This window comes from Triticum urartu, chromosome 5A, assembly GCF_056163025.1.
Source record: "Triticum urartu cultivar PI428250 chromosome 5A, HENAU_Tu73, whole genome shotgun sequence".
Lineage (NCBI taxonomy): Eukaryota > Viridiplantae > Streptophyta > Magnoliopsida > Poales > Poaceae > Triticum > Triticum urartu.
Window position 1 is genome coordinate 131,303,313 of NC_141877.1, and position 25,232 is coordinate 131,328,544.

The window sequence follows — 25,232 nt, forward strand, 5'->3', positions numbered from 1 at the left end:
CATAGTTTGATCCCACATCTCATCTCATTTGTCGGCACGATCATGAAGCTTCTCCAAGTACTCGGCGTACGCGACGTGCGCCACCCTGCGAGAATACTTCTGCTTGAAGGAGCCAACGGCTCGTCCTCTTGCATGCGGCAGAACACTTTGATACGCGCCATGAAGCTTTTGGTTGCAAAATGGGCATCGATAGTCACCATCCCAGGTCCTAATACGCCTGTTATGCATTCCCGCATAAAGTTCCCTGAGGATTTGCCTCTTGTACCTCCTCTGGCCATCTTCATCCTCTCTGTCGACATCGTCAGATAGCACCTATACAAATAGTTAAGAAAATGTGGCATCAAATTAATATTTACAAACTAATCTCTAGCGAACATTTGGCAGTTGCCAAATTTTGGCATCAAATCAATGTTTACATGCCGTGAAGTAGGATTAGGAATTTATGGCTATTTTTTTTATACATATACAGAGATTATGGTTCGATTTTAAGCACAATCGTCTATATACAGACCAATCTTGAAGAAAATAATGGCACAAACATATATGTAGGTCATTCAAAATCAATTATCAAGTCCTGGCTAGGAATTATTAGCACGAACACTAACCCTAGTCGGATTACTAGCAGAAATCATTTGCACAGATGAAACAACTAATCACTTATCACTTGTACCATTCAAACAATCAATACACTACACGGATCTAACGAAACTTACTCAGATTTCATGGATTGGGAGCACATAACCATAGGATTTGTATTCCCAAAAAGGGGAGACAGGAGTAACCAGAGAAACCGTAGGATGTATTTGACACATAAATAGGTATAGATGACTAACCGGTTGTTCGTCGTCATCGGAGTCGTCGCCGGAGTCATCGCCCGAGTCGTCACCCAAGTCGGTGAGGACATGCGGCTCCGGCTGTGGAAGCACGACGCCGTCGATGATGTTAGCTAGGGTGCAGCGATACCTCGCCGGCAGTGACGGCAACCTCTGTCTCCATCTCCACGTGTGCTCTGATGCTTCAGCAGCCCAGCGTCGCCACTCCCTCCGATGGGGCGCTTCGGTGGCATCCTCATACACTGACGGCTTTGAGGACTGAGAGTGGCATCGAGGATGCAATGGAAAAAGAGGATTATGTGTGTGGTGAGGATGGAGGGTGCGGCCGCTTGGGCACGCCATTAATATGGAGTAGTGGGAGAGAGGCGGGTGACGGTCAAACCGCTAGCTCGCCTCCCAGTGAGCCTACGCACCGGACTGCTGGCATGCCTACCGTCATTTCACACAGCTAGTCGCACGCCTCCTGATGACACTGCGCAGCGAGCACGCCTCCTGGTCTGCCTACGCGGTGGACTGCTGGCATGCGTCCCATCAACTCACCCATGCTCGCATGGCACACGGGTCGCGTGGCGGCACATATTTCTTTTCTATTTTGATGATTCATGCTGCCGCTTCATTACTTAACCAAAGCATGACACGTATCCATTCTTGATCTAATGCTCAAGGTTCGAATAAATAATTTGTTCGTGATATTGGTTCCCAATTATTAATAATCTCATGTTCGTAAGAAGATAAAGATTACATCAAAACTGGTCTCAAATTTGATAAAAATAGTACAATGCCATTTTATTGGTGTCCATATGACAACATGATAAGTTTTTTGAATTTTAAATAAGTTTTGGATGTACTAGAATCTAAAAATCAAGATTCTCAATGTTTGAAATTTCTTGCACGAGGAGTAAACATGCACCCAGTGAATCCATTTAGGTGCACTGTCACGTGTGCATGTAGCTCAAATTTGATTTTTACACATTATATCCCTACAAAATCAATCAATGTACTAAAACATTAATGATCTCTGCTTTTTTCTAAAACTAAAATGTCCCTCTTTTGGTAACATATGTTCACCGCGGGATAATTTAACATGTATCGTAGTTACGATGGATGCGCGGTGTGTGTGTGTGCGCGCGCGTCTGGAGGGTGCAGGTGGCTGGCAATACACTATGATTTAACGTATTTTGATCGATTTGATTCACGGAGGACAAGGAAGTTTCTGAAAGGTTTTTTTCAACACAGTACACACGCAAGCGCTCATATATACGCGCATATACTCATCCTTGTTGAGTATTGTGATTATTAGAAAAGCTAAGATAGCGTAGGATATTATTCTACCTTGTCTTGTACTCCAAGATGATCATGTACTCCTTATATATATATATATATATATATATATCATCAAATTCGTCTTTCCCTTCTAACATGGTATCAGTCTTACCTCGATCCTAACCCTAGCCGCCGACGCTTCCGCATCGCGCCGCCCCCGGGGCAGTCGATCTCCATGATCACCACCGGGGGCCGCATCGCATGTACCTAGGGTTCATCCGCCGGTCGTGGTGACCGGCTGCCCCAGAGAGTCTTTTTCCCGATCCTTTGATCCGGATTTTCTCTCTTTCTCTCTCGCCGGTCGTATTGATCGGCGGTTTTTTTTGGTTTTCCGAAGTAAGATCGGTTTGCGTCGCCCGCCGCCGTCCGTCGACCATTGTACGCTTGTACTTTGACATCCAGATCGGTTCCTGCACAGTGACGCCCCAACTTCACGCATCGGTGTCTCATCGCGTGTCCACTGCTAGCCGACGCCAGCCGTCCCGCGCTGCATGGCCCGCGGGCACTAAGGCTAGTCATAGTGGGAGTAACTTAGCTAGTAACATAGCACACTTTAAGAAAATTCTGCTTATGTGGCGAGTAATTATTGAGAGGTGGTAACATAATATGTTACTGTAACATAGCGCTTTCTAAGACAAGATGAGTCTACAAGCTAATAAATGAAGTCATTTATGATACTATTATTATGTTACTTTGCATTATGAAAATAGTAACTTAGACTAGTGTCATATACATGACACCAATCTAAGTTGCTCCCCACTATGACCAGCCTAACGCTCCCCGCGTGGGCGTATTGTGTGGTTGTGCCTACACGTGGCATGTGTTGGTGTTGCCAGCCATTTACTCTGGCTCACCGCACCACGATGATCCATGCAATGCTTCTGTGCATGCACATGTGACCATCTGCACGTCACAGGCCGATCCGATCTGCGTAGCTGCCGTATATAAATATTTTCTTAAGATTGTTAAGTACGCGTGCTTTTTTGATCGAGCAACGGGGTGTCGCTGCGTCGTCTCATCGGGCCGCAGCACCGTCGCCTCGTGGTTTTCCCTATGGCGCCACCATCCGCGCCGCTGCTGCATTGCCCCTTCGGGTCGTAGCACCGCGGCACGTGGTCCTCGTCGTCGCCCTGAGGCTGCTCCCGTGGTTGCACCACATCACGTGCTGCCGTTGCATCACCCTTTCGGGCTGTAGTGCCGCGACCCGCGGTCAACCGCCGCACTGAGGCCGTCCGCTTCAGGTCGTCCCTGAGGCTGCACCGACCCTCGCGTTGCCGTTGCGTCGCCCCGTCGGGCCGTAGCGAGCGTGGCACGCGATCTCTACAACCGTCCTGAGGTCTTTCCCGTCGTCGCCCCGACCTGCCCGCCGCTGTTGCGCCCCCCTCCTCTTTCGGGTCGTAATGCTGCGGCCCGCAGTCCACCGCCATCCACGCGCGTCGACTTCAACTGGTATGCGCCGTGCCGCCTCCTGGTGCGGGAACGCCACCGTTCGTGCCAGTCTTCGTCATGCTGTCGTGTTCTTCCTCGCCTACTTCGAGCACCGCCGCCGCGCTTCTGACCTAGCCGCCGCCACCGCTCTTATTTCTGGTCCACGGCGTCCTCCTCAACACCGGCCCCCCGACTCGACACCGACCACGGCGTTCTTCGCACAGCTACCTCGACTACAGCTACACCACCTACGCTCTCGGCTACATCGACAAACGGCACAAAGGGCTACCGCCTTGTTTAAGCAACCTCATCGGTTTCCACTCCAGCCACGACTTCCGCGATGCTCGACAGTCACGACTGTGGGGGGGGGGGGGGGGGTTGTCCATCGGCTTATTTTCGGATTCTTCTCCAGTCTCACCATCTGCGTCGCTACCGTTATGACTGCGGGGGGGTGTTGAGTATCGTGATTGTTAGGAAAACTAGGATAGCGTAGGATATTATTCTACCAAGTACTCCAAGATGATCATGTACTTCTATATATATGCCCACGAGGCTGAAGCAATACAACGAACAACTATTTCACCAAATCCATCTCTCCATTTTAACAATTCTTATGAACGCACACACGCACACCCTACCCCTATGAGCACCTTTGAAAGACTGAGCCAGTATATCATCTTGAAATTTACGAAGTCACCATAGGCACCTCGTCGTCGACGGAAACGTCTCTTTCCACTGAATGCGCATCGCCGGAAATCCTGAAATAATTTCAGAAATAAATGTGAGCACTAGGATTTGAATCCCTGGTGGGCTGAGATACCACAGTCCCTCTAACTATCCAACTACAGGTTGGTTCGCCTGAAAGATTTTTGAGGTGTCCAATAGTTGCCGGATCCAAATGTAACACAACGAAGGGTTGACATATTAATATTACATGCTCCCTCCGAGAAGAAATTTATAAGAGTGTTTAGGTCACTACTCTTATATTGCTTTACATAGGTACTAATAAAGACATCAGTACATGGATGGCCGTGTAGGAAAACTCTGTCAAATCCATCTCAAGCGTACGAATACGAACCGTTGGCGGAAAAAAAATTCAATTTTGTTTTCAACTGCTGAGTTCTGCGTACACGCTCCAACGGCTGGAATGACAGTCAACTCGGCCTGCCAACGAAGTTGACATTCAGAGCATATTCGCAAGGGATACCGACGGCAGGGCCCAGCTTCTGAAAATAGCGATTCAGTTCCGGCACTACCAATCGGCGGCTAAAGTAAATGATTGCTTGCTCATTTTTTTTTCCTTTTAGAGAGAGAAGTGTATCTTTTTTTTTTTGAGGTAGAGAAGCATATCTCTTGTTTTTTCTTTAAAACTACACAGCACTTCCGGTGCCTCGGAGCATCTCCAGCACGTCTCCTTTTGCAAAAAAAAAGAATGTGGTATATGACGAGTTGAAAAAGAAATGTGCTCCAGTAAATCTTATTTCTCCAATATTTGGTTAAGAAAATTGTATAGGTTGAGTTGAACCAAAATATGTGGTCCCGCAGATCCCCTTTTCACAAAAAAAAATTGTTGATCACAAGAAAACCCGACGGCGTCCGGGCTGCGGATCCGGGCGAGGCTGCCCCAGATCTGGTGCGTGGTGGTTAGCCTCGAGTTCGGCGGGCTGCGGGCGGTGCTGTGGCGCGTTGGCTGCGGCAGCGAGGAGGGAGGATGGCGGCACGGCGGCGGCGCTCTTGGCGGTGGGTGCGGGGCTGCCATGACGGCGCGTGGTGCCGTGGTGGTTTTGCTAGCCGTGTAAGAGGTGGTTGGCGGTGACGAGCGGTGTAGAGTGCTTGGCCGCCGTCGGTGGTGATTGGCTGTGGTGAAGGTGGGTTTGCTGAGCTCCGGGTGAAAGCCTAGCTCGACCTCGGTCGATGCCGGCGTTAACGGCGTCCTAGGACGTCGTTCCCTTGTTGGAGACGGCGTCGTGGAGCCCCTTCACCTCCCTCGTCATCTTAGCCACGGGCTCTTCGGGTGAAAACCCAAACTTCGGCCTTGGCCGAAGTGGATGTCGGCGGCGTTCCTCGTCGCTTCCCTCTTGGGGGATGACGCCTTTGGAGGTCCGGTCATTCATCTGTTGACGGTGGCTCTGTGGCTTTGCAACTTCGCCGTCGGCTAGGCGAGTGTGCGGCCTCGGGGCCGGCGTGGAAGTCGGAGCGGCGGCTCCGGGTATCTCCTATGTGTGGTGGTTGGCTTTGGTCGCCAGGGCGACATGGTCATCGACTAGGTGGTTCACGGCCTCGGGGCCGGAGTGGCAATCGGTGCGGCGGCACCGGAGATCTCGTGTGCGTAGGGTGTTGGCTTTGGCCTCTAGGGCGGCGGAGCCATCTACTAGACTGGTGCGCGGCCTCGGGGCCAGTGTGGATGTTGGAGCGGCGGCTCCGGAGCCTAGTGTTCTGTTGTAGGGTATCGTCTCTGGTCACTTGGGTGACAGTGTCATCGACTCGAGTGGTGCGCAGCCTCGGGGCTGGCGTGTGCGTGTATCGCAGATGTATCGGTTTTCGGCCAGGTTTTCTTATAAATTGGTCAATTCTGTTCTTCTTAATGAAAAGGCAGAGCTCCTGCCGGTTGCTCGAAAAAAACACCTCAAGTCACCCTATGGAAGAGTCGCTACCCACCCTATAATCGCCATGGCATCGAGCCACCGTCGAATCCCACCATGCTGCCACCATCACCTGCCGCACTGCCACCATCGTCCATCCCGCCGTCGCCTTTGTCGCCGCCCCGACTGTCAGCCCATGCCTCCCCTCCACAGCCCCATGCCAACTGTCGTTGCCGCTAGCGCCTGCCTACCACGGTCACCGCTGGCACGCTCGTCGGTTGGATCATCGGTATCACTAACGTGCCTCCCTACGGCCCAATTGCCTGCATCGCCACTCTAACGCCACCACCCTGCCATGAGAGAGAATGTGGAGCGGAGAGAGGAAAGAAAATAATAATAATAATAATTTGGCTCACCGGCATGTTGACCCGACACCTCGAGAGTATATCTGAGGTGAGTTTATTAATGACCTGCTATGGTAGTACACCTGTGATTGCCAATAAATTTGTTGGTAGAGCGCCTATAGCCAGTTGTAGGGGAAGTTTTTGGGCGATATGTTGAAGATGCTCTTACTGAAACCCTCAATGTCTCAATCCATCGGCTAGAATTTATGGATTCTATGATTAAACAAATTCTAAAGTGGTTAGATAACAATTTTTTCACTTACTCTTTTTTAAACACCTAACATATTAATTAATAATAATTTTTTTCAGTTGTCCATTACAGTAGCCACCACGTAGGTTGGAAGACTAATCACTAGTAAACCATCAGAACGATTATCAACGCAAAATTTTGAACGGTGGAACATTATTCATGTGCCTTCGCCAGTCGGGCGACTGTCGCTTTGGCTGTCGCATCTGCCATATCCTCGCGCTCCAACTATTCGACGGCGAGCCAGAGGGCTTTGGCATTTTTGCAGGGGAGCCGCCGCACGTTGGTCTACGGAGATGTGGGGGAGCAACGGAGGACTGTCGCGAGGAGCTGGTCCTTCGGATCCGCAGGCGTGCCCGCAAGCCCGGCGGCAGCCATCGCCTGTCGCTCGCGCCTCGGATTCGGGAATCCGCGTCCTCGCTGATGCCAGCGCCGACACGAGGACCCAGCGATGTCCGGAGACTTTGTCCGAAGAAGGTAGAGAAGGCAGAGAGGGGTGCGGAGCTGTGCGGACACGACGCTCCAGCACCGTCCTCTGGATTTTTTGTCCAAAAGGACCCCCTGCCAAACGCTATTGTCAAAAAGGACTATCTGCAGATAAAATTGTCAAAAAGGACCCCCACACTAGTGGCGGCAGGCGCGGCAGGCGACACGTGGCACCTGCCGCCACGCCAGGAGGCGGCGGGCCCTGCCGCCACCGCAGGAGGCGGCCGCGCGGTGCACAACGGATTCGGCATAGTGCGACGTAACGGGCGAGGCCAGGTGGGCCACGCCGCCACTGACTGAGGCGGCCGCTGCTGCCCATGCCGCGCCCAGGCCGACAGCAGCATCTTCACGGAATGCGAGGCGCGGGCCCGGTCGCCACCGGGTGAGGCGGCAGCGCGCATGCGGCCCGACAGCCCTTGACGGCGCTGATTTCTATGACAGCGACCTGACGGCGCTAATTTCGACGGCCTGCTGCAGCGCGTGATTTCCGCAGATGCTTTGTAAATTGGAATCTGATTCCCGCAGCCTGCCTGCGTGATTTCCGCTTCTTGCCGACACCCGAGAGCGGTGTAGTTGCTGTGTGTGATGAGACACCGCGATGCTAGAATCCGAGGCTGCGGTGGGTGAGTGTACCTCGTTCTGCCGACAATATAATGCTCCTCCTCTTTATATACGCACAACCGCGGGTGCGCATACACTCTCTCGAATATCTCTCATTGCCTTCACTGCCTCTCTGCTCTGTCTAAGTCTACAAGAATACACAGAAGGAAATACTTGGTAGCCACTTTCACTCGTGATTTTGGCCGATTTAGAGTTGGTTTTTGAAGATGGTGAAGTTGAAGAAAAGATAGATTAAGGTAAGATCTATCCATTTTTGTTGGTTTTGTTTGCATGCATGATGTTTTTGTTCTGTTTGATTAGTTCCTAAGTGTGTACTCTATGTTGTTTTAGGCATTATTTCAGCACTTGGAGAAGTCATTTTGAGTTTCTGGAGTAGGATTTGCCGTGCTAAGTGAAGTACGAAGGGGGAGATCAAGGTATGAGCTTTGCAATACATAGATTTTTTTGTGATGCACGGTGGTAATTAGTTAGTCATTTAGCTCATCATTAGCTATGTGATGTTAGTGCTTAGAGGTTAGGAAAAAATTCAAACGACGGATACAACATTTAAACTATTTTTTTGATAAGAGTAGGTTGAAGATGTTGTATCAATGTTAGTTGCGTACATTTGTATTGACATGCGAGAAGCTCTTAATACGGTAATTAAGAAAAAAAATTATATGTTCATTACATGTGGTATGCTATTTCATGTGGTATGTTTATTAATAAGTCTATGGTTAGGAAACCGTAGGTCTACTTTGTTATGTCACAATAATCTAAATTTTATATGTTAAGATTAGGTGGTAATGTACTTAATGATATATGTAATTAGGTAAAATAATTCATCTTAGTAGCAAACAAGGAGGAGATGACGTGATTGAAGAAATTGTGTTATCATCTTCGCTATCCCTTTTGAGATGATGACCACATACATGCAAGTGCTATTTTCATACTTTTGATAGCAGAAAGAAAAATCCGTGTTTAATATTGATGTTCATGTGATAATAGGTTGACTCCGTTCATATATTACTGGTGACGGATATTTATTCGAACTATTTGGACGCTTAATTGCATTTGCAAGCACATCCATATTGAACCTAAGGTATAAAATGACGCCGTAATTTTGTTAATATTTTTTATATTGATGTACTGTCATGCCGCTGCAAATATTATTATTTGTAAATAAATGAATTTTATCGTATGATATGAAAAACATTATATCATGCCGGAAGAAATTAGATATTTTACTCATATGATATTAAAATGTTATTATCGTAATATTATGTTTAGTGGTTGTTTGGATAGCGAGTACTTACCCTCAGTTTTGCCATAACCTGCTGTAAGAAAATTATGTAGAAAACCATATTTTACTAATAGTCGTTTCTCCAGAAGCTATGTTTTTGCATGTTACGAGAACTATTTTAGGATATTTTTGGGGTAGTTAGAGAAAAGCAAACAGAGTTTAAGTTTGTTACGCTCGTAGACAAGTTTGAGAAAAATAGATGTTTAAATACCCGTTAACCAAACAACCCCTTAAAGTCTAAGCAAATGATTCTAAAAACAAACTGAATAATTATAACGAAAATACGGTTATTATTTTAGTCGTAAGATATGTAAATGTTGTCATCGTTACTAAATATTCAGTTACTAATTATTTGAAATGTAAACATGTATGTTGGTTAGGTACTATGGAAAATTTAGTAGTGTACTATGGGAACGTCTTACGCGACGGTCCATTCGGGGTGGATGTGTCCTTGTGCGAGTCGACTACAGTTGTGGTGAGAGACATGGTCAACGTGGGTTACGCAGCTGTTAGAAGGTGCATCCGAGCGATGTTTGGCCCAGTGATGCAGGAAAAAAAATGACAATGGAGGCCTTCGTCGTTGACGGAGGAAATGATGGGACAGTTGCCCGTTGGGGTTTGCGGCCTGTCACAGGTGATCGGTCGTGGGGGTCGTACATGAGGTTTGCAAGCAATCCCAATAACTCAATGTATGGTCAGCCGATGGTGTATGTGGAGTTCATTTCAGTCACTGATGTTGCTGGATGCAGTAGCAGGGGTGGTGAGGTCGAGTTAGCCATCACATCAGCCCCTAGCATCGGCCCATCGGAACCGACGGGCGGCCAGCCTGTGTATGACACAGGATATTGGTCGGCGGCAGTTGACATGAGCGAACACGTGGAGGGATTACCGGAGGCGCTAGATGATGATGATCATTCTTCTGCGTCTTCGAAGTCAAGCGGAGAAGAAGATATTCCTCCTCAAAGGGCAGTCGCGGCGGCACTGCAACCTGGGTTTTTACAGGATATGAGCATCACCAACGAATTTCACTCTGCTTCTGGCCTAGGAGCGGGAAGCCTGGAGGTTGGGCAAGTTTTCCCAGATAAGAAGTCTGCTTACCAGGCAATGGGTAGCTATGCAATCGGCATCCACCGTCAGCATAGAGTGAAGCAGTCTGATAAAAAGGAGTTGAAGGTCATATGCATCCACACCGCGAAAGGTTGCCGCAGAAGAGTTCTCGCTAGACTGAAGCCTGGGGTATGTCAGTCATGGCATATCACAAAAATAGTGGAGCATACCTGTGAGCAAACTGGGACTCTTTCAGATCACTGCAATGTGACAGCAAAATTTGTGGCACAGACGATGGAAACAATTGTGCAGGGAAGTCTCAACATTAGTGTTAGGGCTCTGCAAAAAGATGCAGAGGATCTAATTGGATTCCCTGTTAGCTACAACAAGGCTAGGCGTGCGAAGGAAAATATATTCAAGAACTTATATGGTACCTATGAGGAGGCATATTCTTATGCCCCTAGAATGCTTCATCAAATAGCAAGTGCTAATAGGGGGACTCAAGTTTGGCGGAGAGAACGTCCAAACCCAATGAACCCGGGTGAGCTAATCCTGGACCGCTTATTCTGGGCATTCGCCCAGACTATACAAGCCTTCAGGCACTGCCGCCCGGTATTATCTGTTGATGGTACCTTTCTCACTGGAAAGTACAAGGGCACACTATTGGTGGCGATTGCAGCGGATGCAAATAATCAGCTTCTTCCTATTGCATATGCATTGGTCGAGAGCGAGAACAAAGATAGCTGGTTGTGGTTCCTGAGCTGCGTGAAGATTGGTGTCGTGAAAGAGCGTAAAGGTGTTTGCATCATTTCTGATCGCAACACTGGATTATTAAGCGCTCTTGAAATAATTAAGGCATCGGAAGAAGAGTGGGGCTGGCCCGATCTAGAGGGAAGGTGGTGCATGAGGCATTTGGCAGCAAACTTTTACTCCAAATTCAAAAACAAGGATTGGTTCAAGTTATTCAAGAGGATGTGCATGCAAAAAACTGAAGCCAAAATGAATGCGATATGGGCAGGTATCAATGGTGAGATCGACCGCGCGGCCTTGCCGCAGAGAGAAGACCAGAGGGGTCGTAGGACGGCCATAAATTTGAGCCAGTGGATCACCGAGAATTGCCCTCATTTGGAGAAGTGGGCGCAGGCTCATGACACCGTGGCTCGGTATGGAATAATGACCAGCAACATGTCAAAGGTGTACAATGGTGTTCTTAAAGGGGTGCGAGCACTGCCTATCACAGCCCTAATTGAAGAAACTTGGAACCGGACCCTGTCATACTTTGCAGACAGGGTCACCGTCGCCAAAGCACAAGTTGAATTGAACAAGCCATGGTCCGAAAAGATGCAAAGACATCTGGACGAGAAAGCAAAGAAGTCCCAAAGTCATGGCTGCAGGAAAGTGGACGCACTTAGGAATAACTGGGAGGTCAATGTGCGAGCCAAGTACGTTAAGGGTCACCACAGAGGATCAAAAAAGCAAGATGTCACCCTTGGCTCAACCTCCTGTGAGTGCACTTGTAACAAGCCCAAGCTTGAGGGCTACCCTTGTAGTCATGTGCTCCGGGCGGCTGCTGTTCAAAAAATCAGCGTCGAGCAATACATATCGTCGTACTTCAACATGTACAATCTGTACAACACTTGGAACGGTGAGTTCTGGGCTTGGGGCATTGATATGAACTACAAAATGTTGTGGCCAGATGGGCCGAAATGGGTTCCGAACACCGACTTGATGAGAACCACAAAGGGACGACGTCAGTCTAGGCATCATCGCAATGACATGGACCATAGCCAGATGGGAGAACTAAGGCGATGCCGCGTTTGCAGGTGTCCTGGACATTCACGCAAAGACTGCCCGTATCGAGCCAACAACAACGCATGATGTTGATATATATGTACTCGCCATGTCTATTTATATTTCTACCCGTTATGTGTACTTATATTAAATTTAAATTGATTCTCTTTGTATTATTGTACTCCTGATGTTAACTTTAGATAATTAATGTAAATCGTATCTCTTTGTATTTTTTAAGTTAATTTTGATTTGCATTTATATTTCTGTCTTCCTCGTAATTTATATTTGTATGTTTGTGTGCAGGTTATGGGTGAAGTGCCAGTGCTTTTGCAGGGGCCCCATGACGCCGGCCACCGTTGCCACCTATTTTTGAAACCAAATAGTAAGCATGATTATCGGCCTTTCAGACTTCGAACCATAAAGAAAACATGGCCAATACACAATCAATTCCTTGTTCACCTTGACGCTTATGGACTACAAGGTTTTGCTAGGCTCACATCATGCAACTACCAAGTACGTTCGGACCCATCCCTTTTGACATCCCTCGTTGACCGGTGGAGACCTGAAACCCACACCTTTCACTTTCATTTTGGGGAGCTTACACCTACACTAAAAGATGTTTCTATGATCACTGCTCTACCAATTAGAGGTGAGCCGGTAGTCTCTCCACGAGTGTCTCCATCTTGGGCATTAGATATAGCAGCCCGTCTTGGGATGGAAATGCCAGAATCACAATGTTCTGGTAACCCTCGGGGCATCCCACTCGTCTGGCTTCGTGATAACTTTCTTAATTTTTCTAGCTTCGCCAATGAGGAGACGAGAAAAAGACATCTGTTTGCGTATTTGTTGTGGCTCCTCGGGAATCTATTTCCAAATTCACATGGGGACGTTGTTGTCCCTGGTCTCATCTACATTGCAGAGAATATGGTAGATGAACCTTTACCCGAGCAGCCAAAATACAGCTTCGGTTCTGCCATGCTATCTCATACATACAGAGGATTGTGTGATGCCACGCAAAAAACCTCTTTCGCACAAAAAGCTCTATTACTTTGTGTCGCCTATGAGTTTCTACAGTTGTGGTCCTGGGAATACCTCCCTATAGGATGACCTTGTATAGTACAACCCATATACCCATACGACTTTAGCGAGGGTGCTTGCGCAACTATGGCCACCAGGTGGACAAAGGCACGGAAACGTTGGTCTCCAGATATTGCGAAAAATTGTTACCCTATGTACCACCAGCAGTTTGAGATACTTGATGAGGCAGAAGTCACATGGAACCCGTGGACTTAGGACCAGCTAAAAATGGTCTTTGATGCTCGACACTTCACACCAGGCATGTTGACCGATAGTGCATTCTGGCTGACTCGCTGCAACTTATTGTTTCTGTGGTGTGTTGAGCCTTACAACCCAGAGCGTGTAATGAGACAGTTCGGTCTCTATCAAGAAATTCCACCACCTTTTCCCAGACGTATCGACGAGGAAACACATAAGTAAGATGTGACATCCCTAAATAGTTAGTGTCATTTTTAATTTACTAAACTCACACTTTGTTACATAATTTGCAGGCTAACCAATATGGGCAGGGGTTGGAGTTTATACGATTGGAGGGAAGAGAACATTGAATGGGTACACAAGTGGGAAAATAAAGCGCTAGCAGATATAGTGCATCAACTTAGGTATATTTTATGTACATTATTTTTTTACGATGATCATACGATGCGTGAAGATGCTTTGCTTTCATCACAACGGTTTATGTAATTATTTAATTTTGTAGACCGTACGATGGAAGTACAAATCAAGCGTACAAGTAGTGGTACTGCATGAACACACGTGCTAGCCTGGCCAGTCAGCCAGCTAATATACCAACACATCTCACACAAGAGGAGCAGGCGCGGAGACATGTTGAGCTGCATACAGCTTACTATCGTGACCAGATGGTAATCACTTGTAACTTTTTTAGGTCCATCATTTCATAATCATTTGAACTAAATAACATCCAAATATTGTTCAGCTTGAAAATGTCAACGAAGTAGGGCAGATGGCTACGGATAGCATGCCGGCCCAGGGCCCATATCGCAAGACATTCCAGAAACTTTTGCAACAATTCAAGTTCAGATGCGGTAGAGGCGACGACGTTGTCACTGGAGCATACATGCCGGTAGCGAGGTCAGCCAGACCGAGTGCGGCGCAGTCGTCCAGACTGAGTGCGGCGCAGTCGTCCAGACCGAGCGAGGCGCGTACGAGCCATGAGCAATGGGGGGAGGGTCCGAGTACTAGAACGACATTGCCACGACATGACTCATCTCTGCCACTGCATCGCTCTTCTTCGATGCAGCTACGTCAGGGGCAGACATCTCAGGGGCATGGCACGGGCTTGGATTCGATGCCTGAGCAGTTTCTTTCCCCTAACCCATATGCGTACACAGGATATGATGCATACACCCAAGGTGAGGGATCTCAGCCGTATCTCTCCACGCGAGGGATCCCCATGCCCGAGGAGACTCGTGTACCAGCTTTAAACCAGCACCACGTACAATGGCCAGACAGTATAGGAGAGGGATATGCTTAGGTAGTCATGTTTACATTTCAATGCATTTACAATGATATCATATATTATCCTCTAACAGTTTGTTTAAAATGTTTCTATGTGCAGGACACACCTGATGTTAATTGGGGCGATGAGAACACCCAATGCGGCGTCAACACAGGCCTCCGGGGAGCATCACATGATCATGGCGTCAACACAGGCCTCCGGGGAACATCACATGATCTTGGCGACCCGGTTACATCATTAGTTACAGAGTTTTTCGGAGGGGACGTTATTGGCCCATCTTTTATCCCCGCGGAGTCACAACCATACGCCTACAATTACGCTTCAGGTTCGCAACAAGGATTCGCGACTCCACCACCTACACAGGACTCGCAGACACATGAAGCCAAATTGGAGTACGGCCGCGGTCTTCGTGTGACCCGGCCACGTAATCGCTTGTCGCCTTCCGGTCGTAAGGAAAGGCCAGGTGGTCGTCGTAAAGTAGGGTGATTCATCTATGCACGTGCGCGACCCATTGTACCGTTTAATTCAGATGTACTTGCATTATTAGTTTGTACTCTCTTATTGTAAGGCATTATGTTCTATCTTAATTTTATTTTATAGTTGTTGCACGATGTTCGATAATTAGTGGAGGGAAAGAAAATGCCACTACTTTATTCTAAAACTATATATTTTTTTCATCACGACAAGGTACAACTGAAAATAAGATACAACACGACAAGGTACAACTGAAAATAAGATACATCGTAGAATTTCAATAAAGCTACATTTAACTACTGAAATGAAGCTACATTAAACTGCAGAAATAAAGATACAAATGATTGCGAAATTTAAAATACTACCACAGGAATCTACTGAGTCCAACGTGGATATTTTCCTTTTCCATCGCCACCTTCTTCTGCTGCCTTGGCCTGACGAGCCCTTTCTTTCTTTCTCTGCCTCTCCGCCTCACGAGCCTCCTTTCGCTGTCGTTCCTGCTCCTCCATGCGACGAGCCTCTTCCCTGTTTTTCTTTCCTAAATCCTGAAAAAACCGGTGTTGCTCCACATAGTATTCTTTTAACTCTCTCTCTTGCTCTGCTTTCTCCTCAGCTTCCGCCTTCTCGCGTCGCTCTTCCGCATAGAAACTATTCCACGCACGGCGACTTCTTTCACGAATCTCGGTCACTGCCCAAGCCGGCATCTCCGTGTCAATCCAACGATAGTACATGCACAGAGGCGGAGGAGACTACAACGAAAAACCAGAATGTTATTAAAGAATCTATCAAAATACCAACAATATCTATTTGTGATGGTTAAAGCATACCGGAGGCTTGTCGTACTCTGAAATAGCTATGGGTGGATCTTCCTCATAATTGGCGCACATGAAAAACTTTATGCCCAACCAATCTGAAAAATCCGTAACCTCCTTCACCTTGCAAAGATCGCCACACCAACACCGCAGGACTGCCACCCCCGGAGGCAAACTTGCATTCTTCATTTTCCTCGGCCTAATGCTTTGATCCGAGCAAGGCAAACTCATACCGACTGAAAAAATGTGTTACACACTTTGCGCAGTGGCGATTTCAAGGATGGCTGGATGAGAGCCTCGGTGTCTCCTTTTATAAGCCCAGACGATAAATAATGGCGAGAAAATTAAGCGGTAAATTTTAGGATCCCTGTAGTGTCGGCACAACAGCTTCCCGCAGTATTGGATTCCCGCAGCGAGTGACTGATGCCGTCGCATCCGCTCAAGCAATAGCCAGAGCGATTCTCACAGTGCGGTCCTATCCGCTGAGGCAAAAGAAGCTAAAGCAGGACTGATTCTTGGGCGAAAGAAGCATCAGCGTGCATTTTCCCGCTCGTGGGAATCACCGCCGTCAGCGTCGCTGTTGCACACGGGAATCAGCGCCATCTGCAACAGGAAAATGCGTCGGGCGTGAAGAAAGATGCCGCCTCCTCCGATGGCGGCCTGGCCCACGCCTCGGCCAGCGCGCAACTGAGGCTGTCGGATGGGGAGCGACAGCGGCAGAGCTCGCCGCCTCACCTAGTGGCGGCCGGGCCCACCGTTCCTGGCCCGTTCCGTCCCAGCTACTGCACTGTGCAAGAACCCGTTGTGCACCGCGCGGCCGCCTCCTGCGGTGGCGGCAGGGCCCGCCGCCTCGTGGTGTGGCGGCAGGTGACACGTGTCACCTGCCACGCTTGCCGCCACTAGAGAGGGGGTCTTTTTTGACAATTTTATCCGTAGGTAGTCTTTTTTGTCAATAGCGTTCGGCAGGGGGTCCTTTTGGACAAAAAATCCCATCCTCTGTACTACAGTGTCAGACAACGGGAGATGTCACGGCGTAAGAGCTTCCGATGGCACTCTGGTCCAGCCGTGATTGGCACAACACAAGGTGGAGGGCGAGCTTCTCCACCTGGTCCGGCTCCATGTTTTGCATCAGCGACTCCCAATCGTCGTTGGTGCCGGATCCATCACCGGACGTTGTGCTGCCGCTGCCGCCCACCATGGATTGTAAGGGAACGAGATGGAGAGAGGAGGAGACGAAGAGAAATGAAGTGGACAATGAGCTTTGACTCCGGTCTAGGGTTCGTCTGGATTGGGATAAATGCGAGGTCAAGATTGGTTAGGGTGAACCGATCCGACACGATAGACGTGTCTGAGTATGTGCGTGCCTCCACATACCCATTTTGAATTTAGGCTTGGTTTGAGGGGTGCCGGTCAATTTAGACGACTGCGATCGATTTGAAGAGATCAAACTGTATCATGATTTTGTGACCGGGCTTTGAGTGGGTGGTGTCGTCGGCTCGGTCAGTTTGGGGCGCGGGGTTGTAGTTCGTCTCAGTCTGTGTAAGCACCCTCTAACACACAACGATCGTAAATTATGGGCAGCATGCACATGTGACATGTACTACCCCGGCAGATCAATGATGGTACATTGAAGAAAACGAGAGTGAAACTTGCACCAATGGATCCCATCTCATCTCAGGTAATAAAAAAAGTTACTAAGCTGGATAAGACAAAGAAAAAAATTCCAAAATCTTTACCACCGTCGAAGGAAAGAAATGGAAAACCCAATCACGAGATCAACCCCAGGAAGCCGGTGGCAGGTCCCTCTCCCATGGCCCACGTGGTTCACTCCCGGCCAAACGGCTACCTCCCTTTCCGTCCCCTCCTCATGCTCTCGCCCCGCCCAGCCGAATCAAACCTCAGCCGTCCGATCCGGCATCCCACGGCTGGCTCCCACCGACCGTTGCCCCACTCGAAGCGCTCGCACGTCAGAGCCGACTCACACCCCGACCCGACCGTTGGGCTCGCCGTTTTCGAAACCGGAGACGGAATCGAGGGGAATAAATAACGCCCCGCCGGCGACCACCTCTGCCATCGCTCAGATCCTCCTCCCGGTCCCCGAGGCCCCAATCGATTGCTCAATCCTTCCTCTCCACCGCCCCACCTTCAGATTCTGAGATCTCGCTATAATTTCGACCACCCTTCTTTCCCCTTTCTTTGAGCGCGAGGAATCGGCTTGAGCTGCTCAGCGCCCTGCTTGCTGCTGGTTCTTGAGCTGGGCTTCCTGCTTCTTTGATCGTTTGGCATTTTGAGCTGATTTGGAGGAGGCGGAGGTGATTCGGTGGAGGGATGTCGCGGCGGCTGTCGTTGCCGGCGAGCTCGCCGGTGACGGTGACCGTGTCGCCGAAGAGAGGGAATGGTGCTGGCGGCGGGAGCCCCGGGGATGGGGTCGTGAGGAGGGGGTCCGGGCTCACCAGCCCCGTGCCCAGGCACTCCATCGGCTCCTCCACCGCCACGCTGCAGGTCTCGCCGGTGCGCCGGAGCGGGGGGAGCCGGTACGCGTCGAGGGACGGCGCCGACGCGAGCGCCGAGTTCGTGCACTACACCGTGCACATCCCGCCCACGCCGGACAGGAACACGGCGTCCGCGTCCACGGACGCGCCCGCGGCCGAGGAGGAGGGGGAGGTGCTGCCGCAGAGGAGCTACGTCTCCGGCACCATCTTCACCGGCGGCCTCAACTGCGCCACGCGCGCCCACGTGCTCAGCAACTCCGCCGACGGCGCCCGGCCGGCCGCCTCCGTCAACATGTCCTGCAAGATGCGCGGCTGCGACATGCCGGCGTTCCTCAACGCCGGCCGCGGCGGCCACCCGCCCTGTGACTGCGGCTTCATGATCTGCGAGGAGTGCTACATGGACTGCGTCGCGGCCACCGGCAACTGCCCGGGCTGCAAGGAGGCGTACTCCGCGGGCAGCGACACCGACGACTCCGTCGACGAGGACGACGACGACGCCATCTCCTCGTCGGAGGAGAGGGACCAGATGCCCATGACATCCGTGTCCAAGCGCTTCTCCATGGTTCACTCCATCAAGATGCCCATGCCCAGCTGCAACGGCAACGGCGGCGGCAAGCCGGCCGACTTCGACCACGCCCGGTGGCTCTTCGAGACCAAGGGCACCTACGGGTACGGCAACGCCCTATGGCCCAAGAACGAGCACGGCGGCGGCAGCACCGCTGGAGCCACCACCGGATTCGTCGGCATCGAGGAGCCGCCCAACTTCGGTGCCCGCTGCCGCCGGCCACTGACGAGGAAGACCAGCGTCTCTCAGGCCATCCTCAGCCCATACAGGTACCAATTCTTCCTGTAAAAACAATTGATTTTGGCTCCCTCGCACTCGCACGCTTGCAGCTGCTTAACTTGTCGCTTCTTCCTCTGCTCTGTGCAGGATGCTGATCGCGATCCGGCTGGTGGCGCTGGGGTTCTTCCTGGCGTGGCGCATCCGGCACCCCAATCCGGACGCCATGTGGCTGTGGGCGCTGTCGGTGACGTGCGAGGTGTGGTTCGCCTTCTCATGGCTGCTCGACAGCCTCCCCAAGCTCTGCCCCGTCAACCGCTCCTGCGACCTCGACGTCCTCGCCGACCGCTTCGAGTTGCCCACCGCCCGCAACCCCAAGGGCCGCTCCGACCTCCCCGGCATCGACGTTTTCGTCTCCACCGCTGACCCGGAGAAGGAGCCGCCGCTTGTCACCGCAAACACCATCCTCTCCATCCTCGCCGCCGACTACCCGGTCGAGAAGCTCGCCTGCTACCTCTCCGACGACGGCGGCGCGCTCCTCACCTTCGAAGCGCTCGCCGAGACCGCCAGCTTCGCGCGCACGTGGGTGCCGTTCTGCCGGAAGCACGGCGTCGAGCCGCGCTGCCCGGAGTCATACTTCGGCCAGAAGCGGGATTTCCTCAAGAACAAGGTGCGGCTGGACTTCGTCCGCGAGAGGAGGAAGGTGAAGCGGGAGTACGACGAGTTCAAGGTGCGGGTCAACTCGCTGACGGAGGCCATCCGCCGGCGCTCCGACGCGTACAATGCCGGCGAGGAGCTGCGAGCAAGAAGGCGCCTGCAAGAGGAGGCCGTGGCTGCCGGTGGTGCGCTGGGAGCAGCTCCGTTGGCAGAGACTGGGGCAGTGAAGGCGACATGGATGTCTGACGGCTCCCAGTGGCCCGGCACTTGGCTCACCGGTGCGACGGATCACGCGCGCGGCGACCACGCTGGCATCATTCAGGTGATTTATCGATCAAATCCATACTTGTTGCAGCTGACACAAATCCTTTCAAAATGCTTGTTCAATCGATTCGAAATGCTCATGTATCTTCTCCAATTAATTGATGAACGCGCAGGCAATGCTTGCGCCACCGACGTCGGAGCCAGTCCTTGGCGGTGAGCCGGCAGAGTCCGGTGCGCTGATCGACACGACGGGCGTGGACATCCGGCTGCCGATGCTGGTGTACGTTTCGCGCGAGAAGAGGCCCGGGTACGACCACAACAAGAAGGCCGGCGCCATGAACGCGCTGGTCAGGACGAGCGCCATCATGTCGAACGGGCCCTTCATCCTCAACCTGGACTGCGACCACTACGTGCACAACTCGGCGGCGCTCCGCGAAGGGATGTGCTACATGCTCGACCGCGGCGGCGACCGCGTCTGCTACGTGCAGTTCCCGCAGCGGTTCGAGGGCATCGACCCCAACGACCGGTACGCCAACCACAACCTCGTCTTCTTCGACGTCGCCATGCGCGCCATGGACGGGCTGCAGGGCCCCATGTACGTCGGCACGGGCTGCATCTTCCGCCGCACCGCTCTGTATGGGTTCAGCCCGCCGCGCGCCACCGAGCACCACGGCTGGCTCGGGAGGAAGAAGATCAAGCTGTTCCTGAGGAAGCCCACCATGGGGAAGAAGACGGACAGGGAGAGCGAGCACGAGTCTATGCTGCCGCCGATCGAGGACGACGACCACAACCAGCTCGGCGACATCGAGTCATCGGCGCTGATGCCGAAGCGGTTCGGCAGCTCGGCCACGTTCGTGTCGTCGATCCCCGTGGCAGAGTACCAGGGGAGGCTCCTGCAGGACATGCCGGGGGTGCACCAGGGCCGTCCAGCCGGTGCTCTCGCCGTGCCCCGCGAGCCGCTCGACGCGGCCACCGTCGGCGAGGCCATCAGCGTGATCTCGTGCTTCTACGAGGAGAAGACAGAGTGGGGGCGGCGCATCGGGTGGATCTACGGGTCGGTGACGGAGGACGTGGTGACCGGGTACCGGATGCACAACCGCGGCTGGCGGTCGGTGTACTGCGTGACCCGCCGCGACGCGTTCCGAGGCACCGCGCCCATCAACCTCACCGACCGGCTCCACCAGGTGCTCCGGTGGGCGACGGGGTCCGTGGAGATCTTCTTCTCCCGCAACAACGCATTGTTCGCCACCCGGCGGATGAAGCTGCTGCAGCGCGTGGCCTACTTCAACGTGGGCATGTACCCGTTCACCTCCATGTTCCTCATCGTCTACTGCGTGCTCCCCGCCGTCTCCCTCTTCACCGGCAAGTTCATCGTGCAGCACCTGAGCGCCACGTTCCTCGTCTTCCTGCTCATCATCACCATCACGCTGTGCCTGCTGGCGCTGCTGGAGATCAAGTGGTCCGGGATCACGCTGCACGAGTGGTGGCGCAACGAGCAGTTCTGGGTGATCGGGGGCACCAGCGCGCACCCGGCGGCAGTGCTGCAGGGCCTCCTCAAGGTGATCGCCGGCGTGGACATCTCCTTCACGCTCACGTCCAAGCCCGGCGGCGCGGACGACGGCGAGGAGGACACGTTCGCGGAGCTGTACGAGGTGCGGTGGAGCTTCCTGATGGTGCCCCCCGTGACCATCATGATGCTGAACGCGGTGGCGCTGGCGGTGGGGACGGCGAGGACGCTGTACAGCGAGTTCCCGCAGTGGAGCAAGCTGCTGGGCGGCGCCTTCTTCAGCTTCTGGGTGCTGTGCCACCTCTACCCCTTCGCCAAGGGGCTCCTGGGGCGCCGCGGCCGCGTGCCCACCATCGTCTTCGTCTGGTCCGGCCTCATCTGCATGATCGTGTCGCTGCTCTGGGTCTACATCAGCCCGCCTGCCGGTGCCAGGCCGGGCATCGGCGGCTTCAGCTTCCCGTAGTGGTGGCAGTTACCAAGTTCATCTGAAGAAGCTCGCATGAAGGAGCACTTGCTTCATGGAGTTCAGTTATTGTTAGTAGCTGTTTGATGGTGGATTCCTAGGCAGCTGAGCTCAACTGCTGATTTATCAAGATATTAAGACATGTTGTTCTAACTATTGTAACTGTATACTGTGATTGGGGGTGTACTGTCAGTGTCATGACATTGTTATTCATCTGTGTCAGTGAGCTAGAAATACTTGGAGTTCAGGTATTGTTGAACCATAATACTCTTGTCACATTTCCGGTGATTCAGAGCCATTGTGAACAACTTTGGTCACTTGTGAATTCTCAGAGTGATTCAGAGCCATTGTGAACAACTTTGGCCAAGCCAATCAGGATATGACCATATTCACGCAGAGCGGATGTGAGCAACTTTGTTCACTTATGAATTTGACACCCTGCGGTGTATACAAACAATGTCTTGCCTGAATTTGGCACACTGCGGTGTATAAAAAACTCAGAAGGTGTCACAAAACCAAATTGCTTGAATATTTATCTTTTATTAATGCTTGAAGCAACTTTCACACGAACAATTTACTATGTTGACCAGTCTGCCATGCTGTGATGTTGTTGTCTAATACAGAGCTGCCACCTAGGGACGAGACTTGCCTGCTCCCCCGGCGTGTGCCCATCTGTGCTCCCACGTACGTGGCTTGATTTAATTGGAACAAAATAAGACCCGGTCCCACCCCCTTAAAATCAGGGGGGAGGGGGAAGGAGATGATTAGATTCGAAAGAAAAGAAGAAAAAAGACAACCGTAGGATGAAGTGGGAGCACGGATAGGAGCATGAAAAGGGAGCAGGCAAGCCGGATCCGCCACCTAGGACCTAGGAGGATGGTGCGAGACTGCCAGAGTGTCCTGAATGTGGGATTTTGGTCGTATCGGTGACCTTTCTCCCCGTGAATGGCGTACAACTCTTGTCGCAACTCGATTTTGCCTGCTTTTGCGAGCATGGTCGTCAACTTGCATGGAATCTCATGTTATGACCGTGCATATGCTTGGTTCACGAAAAGTGGAGGTGACAACACATGCGTACTTGATTTGATGGTGCTTTTGAAGTATCTGGTCTCGAGCTCCGAGGAGAAACCCTAGGCCTGGCCCTAGTTGGTCATATCAGACAATGACGACGTTCTCTTCATCGTTACCTTGTTCAAGGCGTTGTTTGGAGCTTGTTTTAACATGATCTTTAGGGTGAAAGCCCACGGTCTGTTGCGGTGCAGCAACCAAGCAAAAAAAATTACATTACCAGGAGCCCAAGCTTTCCAGATGATTGATTTGAACCCAACTGCAAGCGGGGCTTGGTTGAATTGGTAGTGCTATGCAGAGCGGGCAGTATAGGAGTTGCTGCCTCCGGCCATCCATCTGATTTGATCCGGAGTTTGAGCTGAAATCACAACATCCGAAGTCTGAATTTTTTGCCGAAGCTGCAGAAAGTCGTTGGCGATCTCGAAGGTGTTGTCGTGTTGTATGTCTCAAATCCATTCGTCATTAACTAGGACCGATACCACCATTCTGTTCTTTCTTCTGGTGTGGTTGAAGAGGGTCGGGAAAACAGAGCAGAGGGGGGCCGGTCCAAGCCAGGAGCACTTCCAAAAACTCGTTGACTGACCGTTGCCGATGGTGATCTCGATGGCCTCGGCAAACAACTCTTGATCTCTAGGATTAGTAGAGAGAGGGAATGCCATCCACGGCCGTTGCGGCAGCTGCGGCAGCTGCCAGGACAGCCAAAACCAGTGGAGACTAAGAGCAGTGCTGAAGCGCTACAAGTCTGGGATGACCAGCCCCCCTTGTCTATCGGCGGACAGACTGAATTCCATGCCAATTTGCATTTACCACCGGCCAGCGAGTCCTCCTGTGCCCAAAGGAAATGGCGACATGTCTTATTGATCTCTTTTAGAATCATCTTCGACACCCGGAGCACCGTGAGGGCGAAGGTGGGTAGCGCAGAGAGAACTGCATGCACCAGCGCCCATACATGCGCGCCTGCCAGATTCATCAATTTGCCCTTCCATCCAGCAAGGCGAGCTCGGATATGATCAATGATGAGTTGGAATTGAACTAAACACAGTCTTCTTGGGGAGATGGGCAGACCCAGATACGTTGTCGGAAAAGCAGTCGTCTACCCCTTGAACTCCTACAACACATCCGACAATGGCACATTCTCGCAATTTATTGGGACGACCGTTGATTTGTCTTGATTTAGCTTCAATCATGTTGCTTGCCCGAAGGAGATGAGTAAGTTGAGCAAGTTGTCCACCTCCTCCTTGACTGGATTTGCAAAGATAACTGCATCATCAGCATAAAGACTAATCCTCAAGCTCATTCCGCACCCTGGTAGGGGGGCAAGCACACCACGAGCACTAGCAACCTCCAACAGGCGATGAAGCAGGTCAATCGCCATGGTGAAGAGCAAGGGGGGGAGGGAGTCGCCTTGTCTCAACCCTTTGCCATGCTCGAAGGAGGGCCCAGAGATTCCATTCAATAGGCATGACGAAGAAGCAGAGTAAAATAACAATGCCATCCAATCCCTCCATTTCGAAGGAAAGCCCATATGCTGCATGAGATCGAGCATATATTCCCAGGAGACGGAGTCGAATGCTTTGGCAGTGTCCAGCTTGAAAAACAAGGCACTTTTCTTCTGACGATGCAACATTTTGACACAACTTTGCACGTATAGATAGCTATCGTGAATGCATTTACCCTTCTGAAATGCATTCTGCGCTAGAGAGATGATGTTGTTCAGAGCAGCAGCCAGTCTGGTCGAGAGGACCTTGGAGATGATTTCGCCACAGAGTGAATTAGGCTGATCGGTTTGTAATGACCCGGCTCGCTCGCACCATCTTTCTTAGGTAGAAGGGTGATGAGCGCCTTGTTGATCTCACAGAAATTCTGCCCTGCAAGCTGATAGAATTTATGAAACACAGCCATGATCTCCTCTTGGATGATTGGCCAGCAGGATTTGTAGATTTGTCCTGTGAAACCATCTCGGCCCAGCGCTTTTTCGGAGGGGGAGGCGACGATCGTAGCCCAAACTTCAGCTATGTAGAAGGGTGACAAAAGGCCATGATCATCAATCACTGGGATATTGAGAGCGTCCCAGTTGAGTGATTTCTCCCTGCGTTCCCGCTGACCAATCCCA

General features: G+C 51.3%; 4 protein-coding genes across 4 annotated transcripts; 3 read left to right on the forward strand and 1 right to left on the reverse strand.

Annotated features, from left to right (window-relative positions):
- Positions 1 to 9,726: 9,726 nt before the first annotated feature.
- Positions 9,727 to 12,131, forward strand: LOC147970569 (uncharacterized). Its single transcript, XM_087522670.1, has 2 exons — positions 9,727 to 11,447; positions 11,679 to 12,131. Exons 1-2 carry the CDS (start codon positions 9,765 to 9,767, stop codon positions 12,129 to 12,131), a joined length of 2,136 nt encoding a protein of 711 aa, XP_087378796.1. The 5' UTR covers positions 9,727 to 9,764.
- A 1,736-nt stretch (positions 12,132 to 13,867) lies between these two features.
- Positions 13,868 to 15,087, forward strand: LOC147970570 (uncharacterized). The gene is made up of 3 exons (XM_087523494.1): positions 13,868 to 13,984; positions 14,059 to 14,577; positions 14,701 to 15,087. The coding sequence occupies exons 1-3, from the start codon at positions 13,868 to 13,870 to the stop codon at positions 15,085 to 15,087; spliced, it is 1,023 nt and encodes a 340-aa protein (XP_087379620.1).
- A 311-nt stretch (positions 15,088 to 15,398) lies between these two features.
- Positions 15,399 to 16,118, reverse strand: LOC147970571 (uncharacterized). Its single transcript, XM_087522671.1, has 2 exons — positions 15,903 to 16,118; positions 15,399 to 15,824 (listed from the first exon to the last, which is right to left on the reverse strand). The coding sequence occupies exons 1-2, from the start codon at positions 16,116 to 16,118 to the stop codon at positions 15,450 to 15,452; spliced, it is 591 nt and encodes a 196-aa protein (XP_087378797.1). The 3' UTR covers positions 15,399 to 15,449.
- Positions 16,119 to 17,922: 1,804 nt separating this feature from the next.
- LOC125508155 (cellulose synthase-like protein D4) lies at positions 17,923 to 22,370 on the forward strand. Its single transcript, XM_048672760.2, has 3 exons — positions 17,923 to 19,213; positions 19,311 to 20,139; positions 20,255 to 22,370. Exons 1-3 carry the CDS (start codon positions 18,216 to 18,218, stop codon positions 22,049 to 22,051), a joined length of 3,624 nt encoding a protein of 1,207 aa, XP_048528717.1. The 5' UTR covers positions 17,923 to 18,215; the 3' UTR covers positions 22,052 to 22,370.
- The last annotated feature ends 2,862 nt before the right edge of the window (positions 22,371 to 25,232 follow it).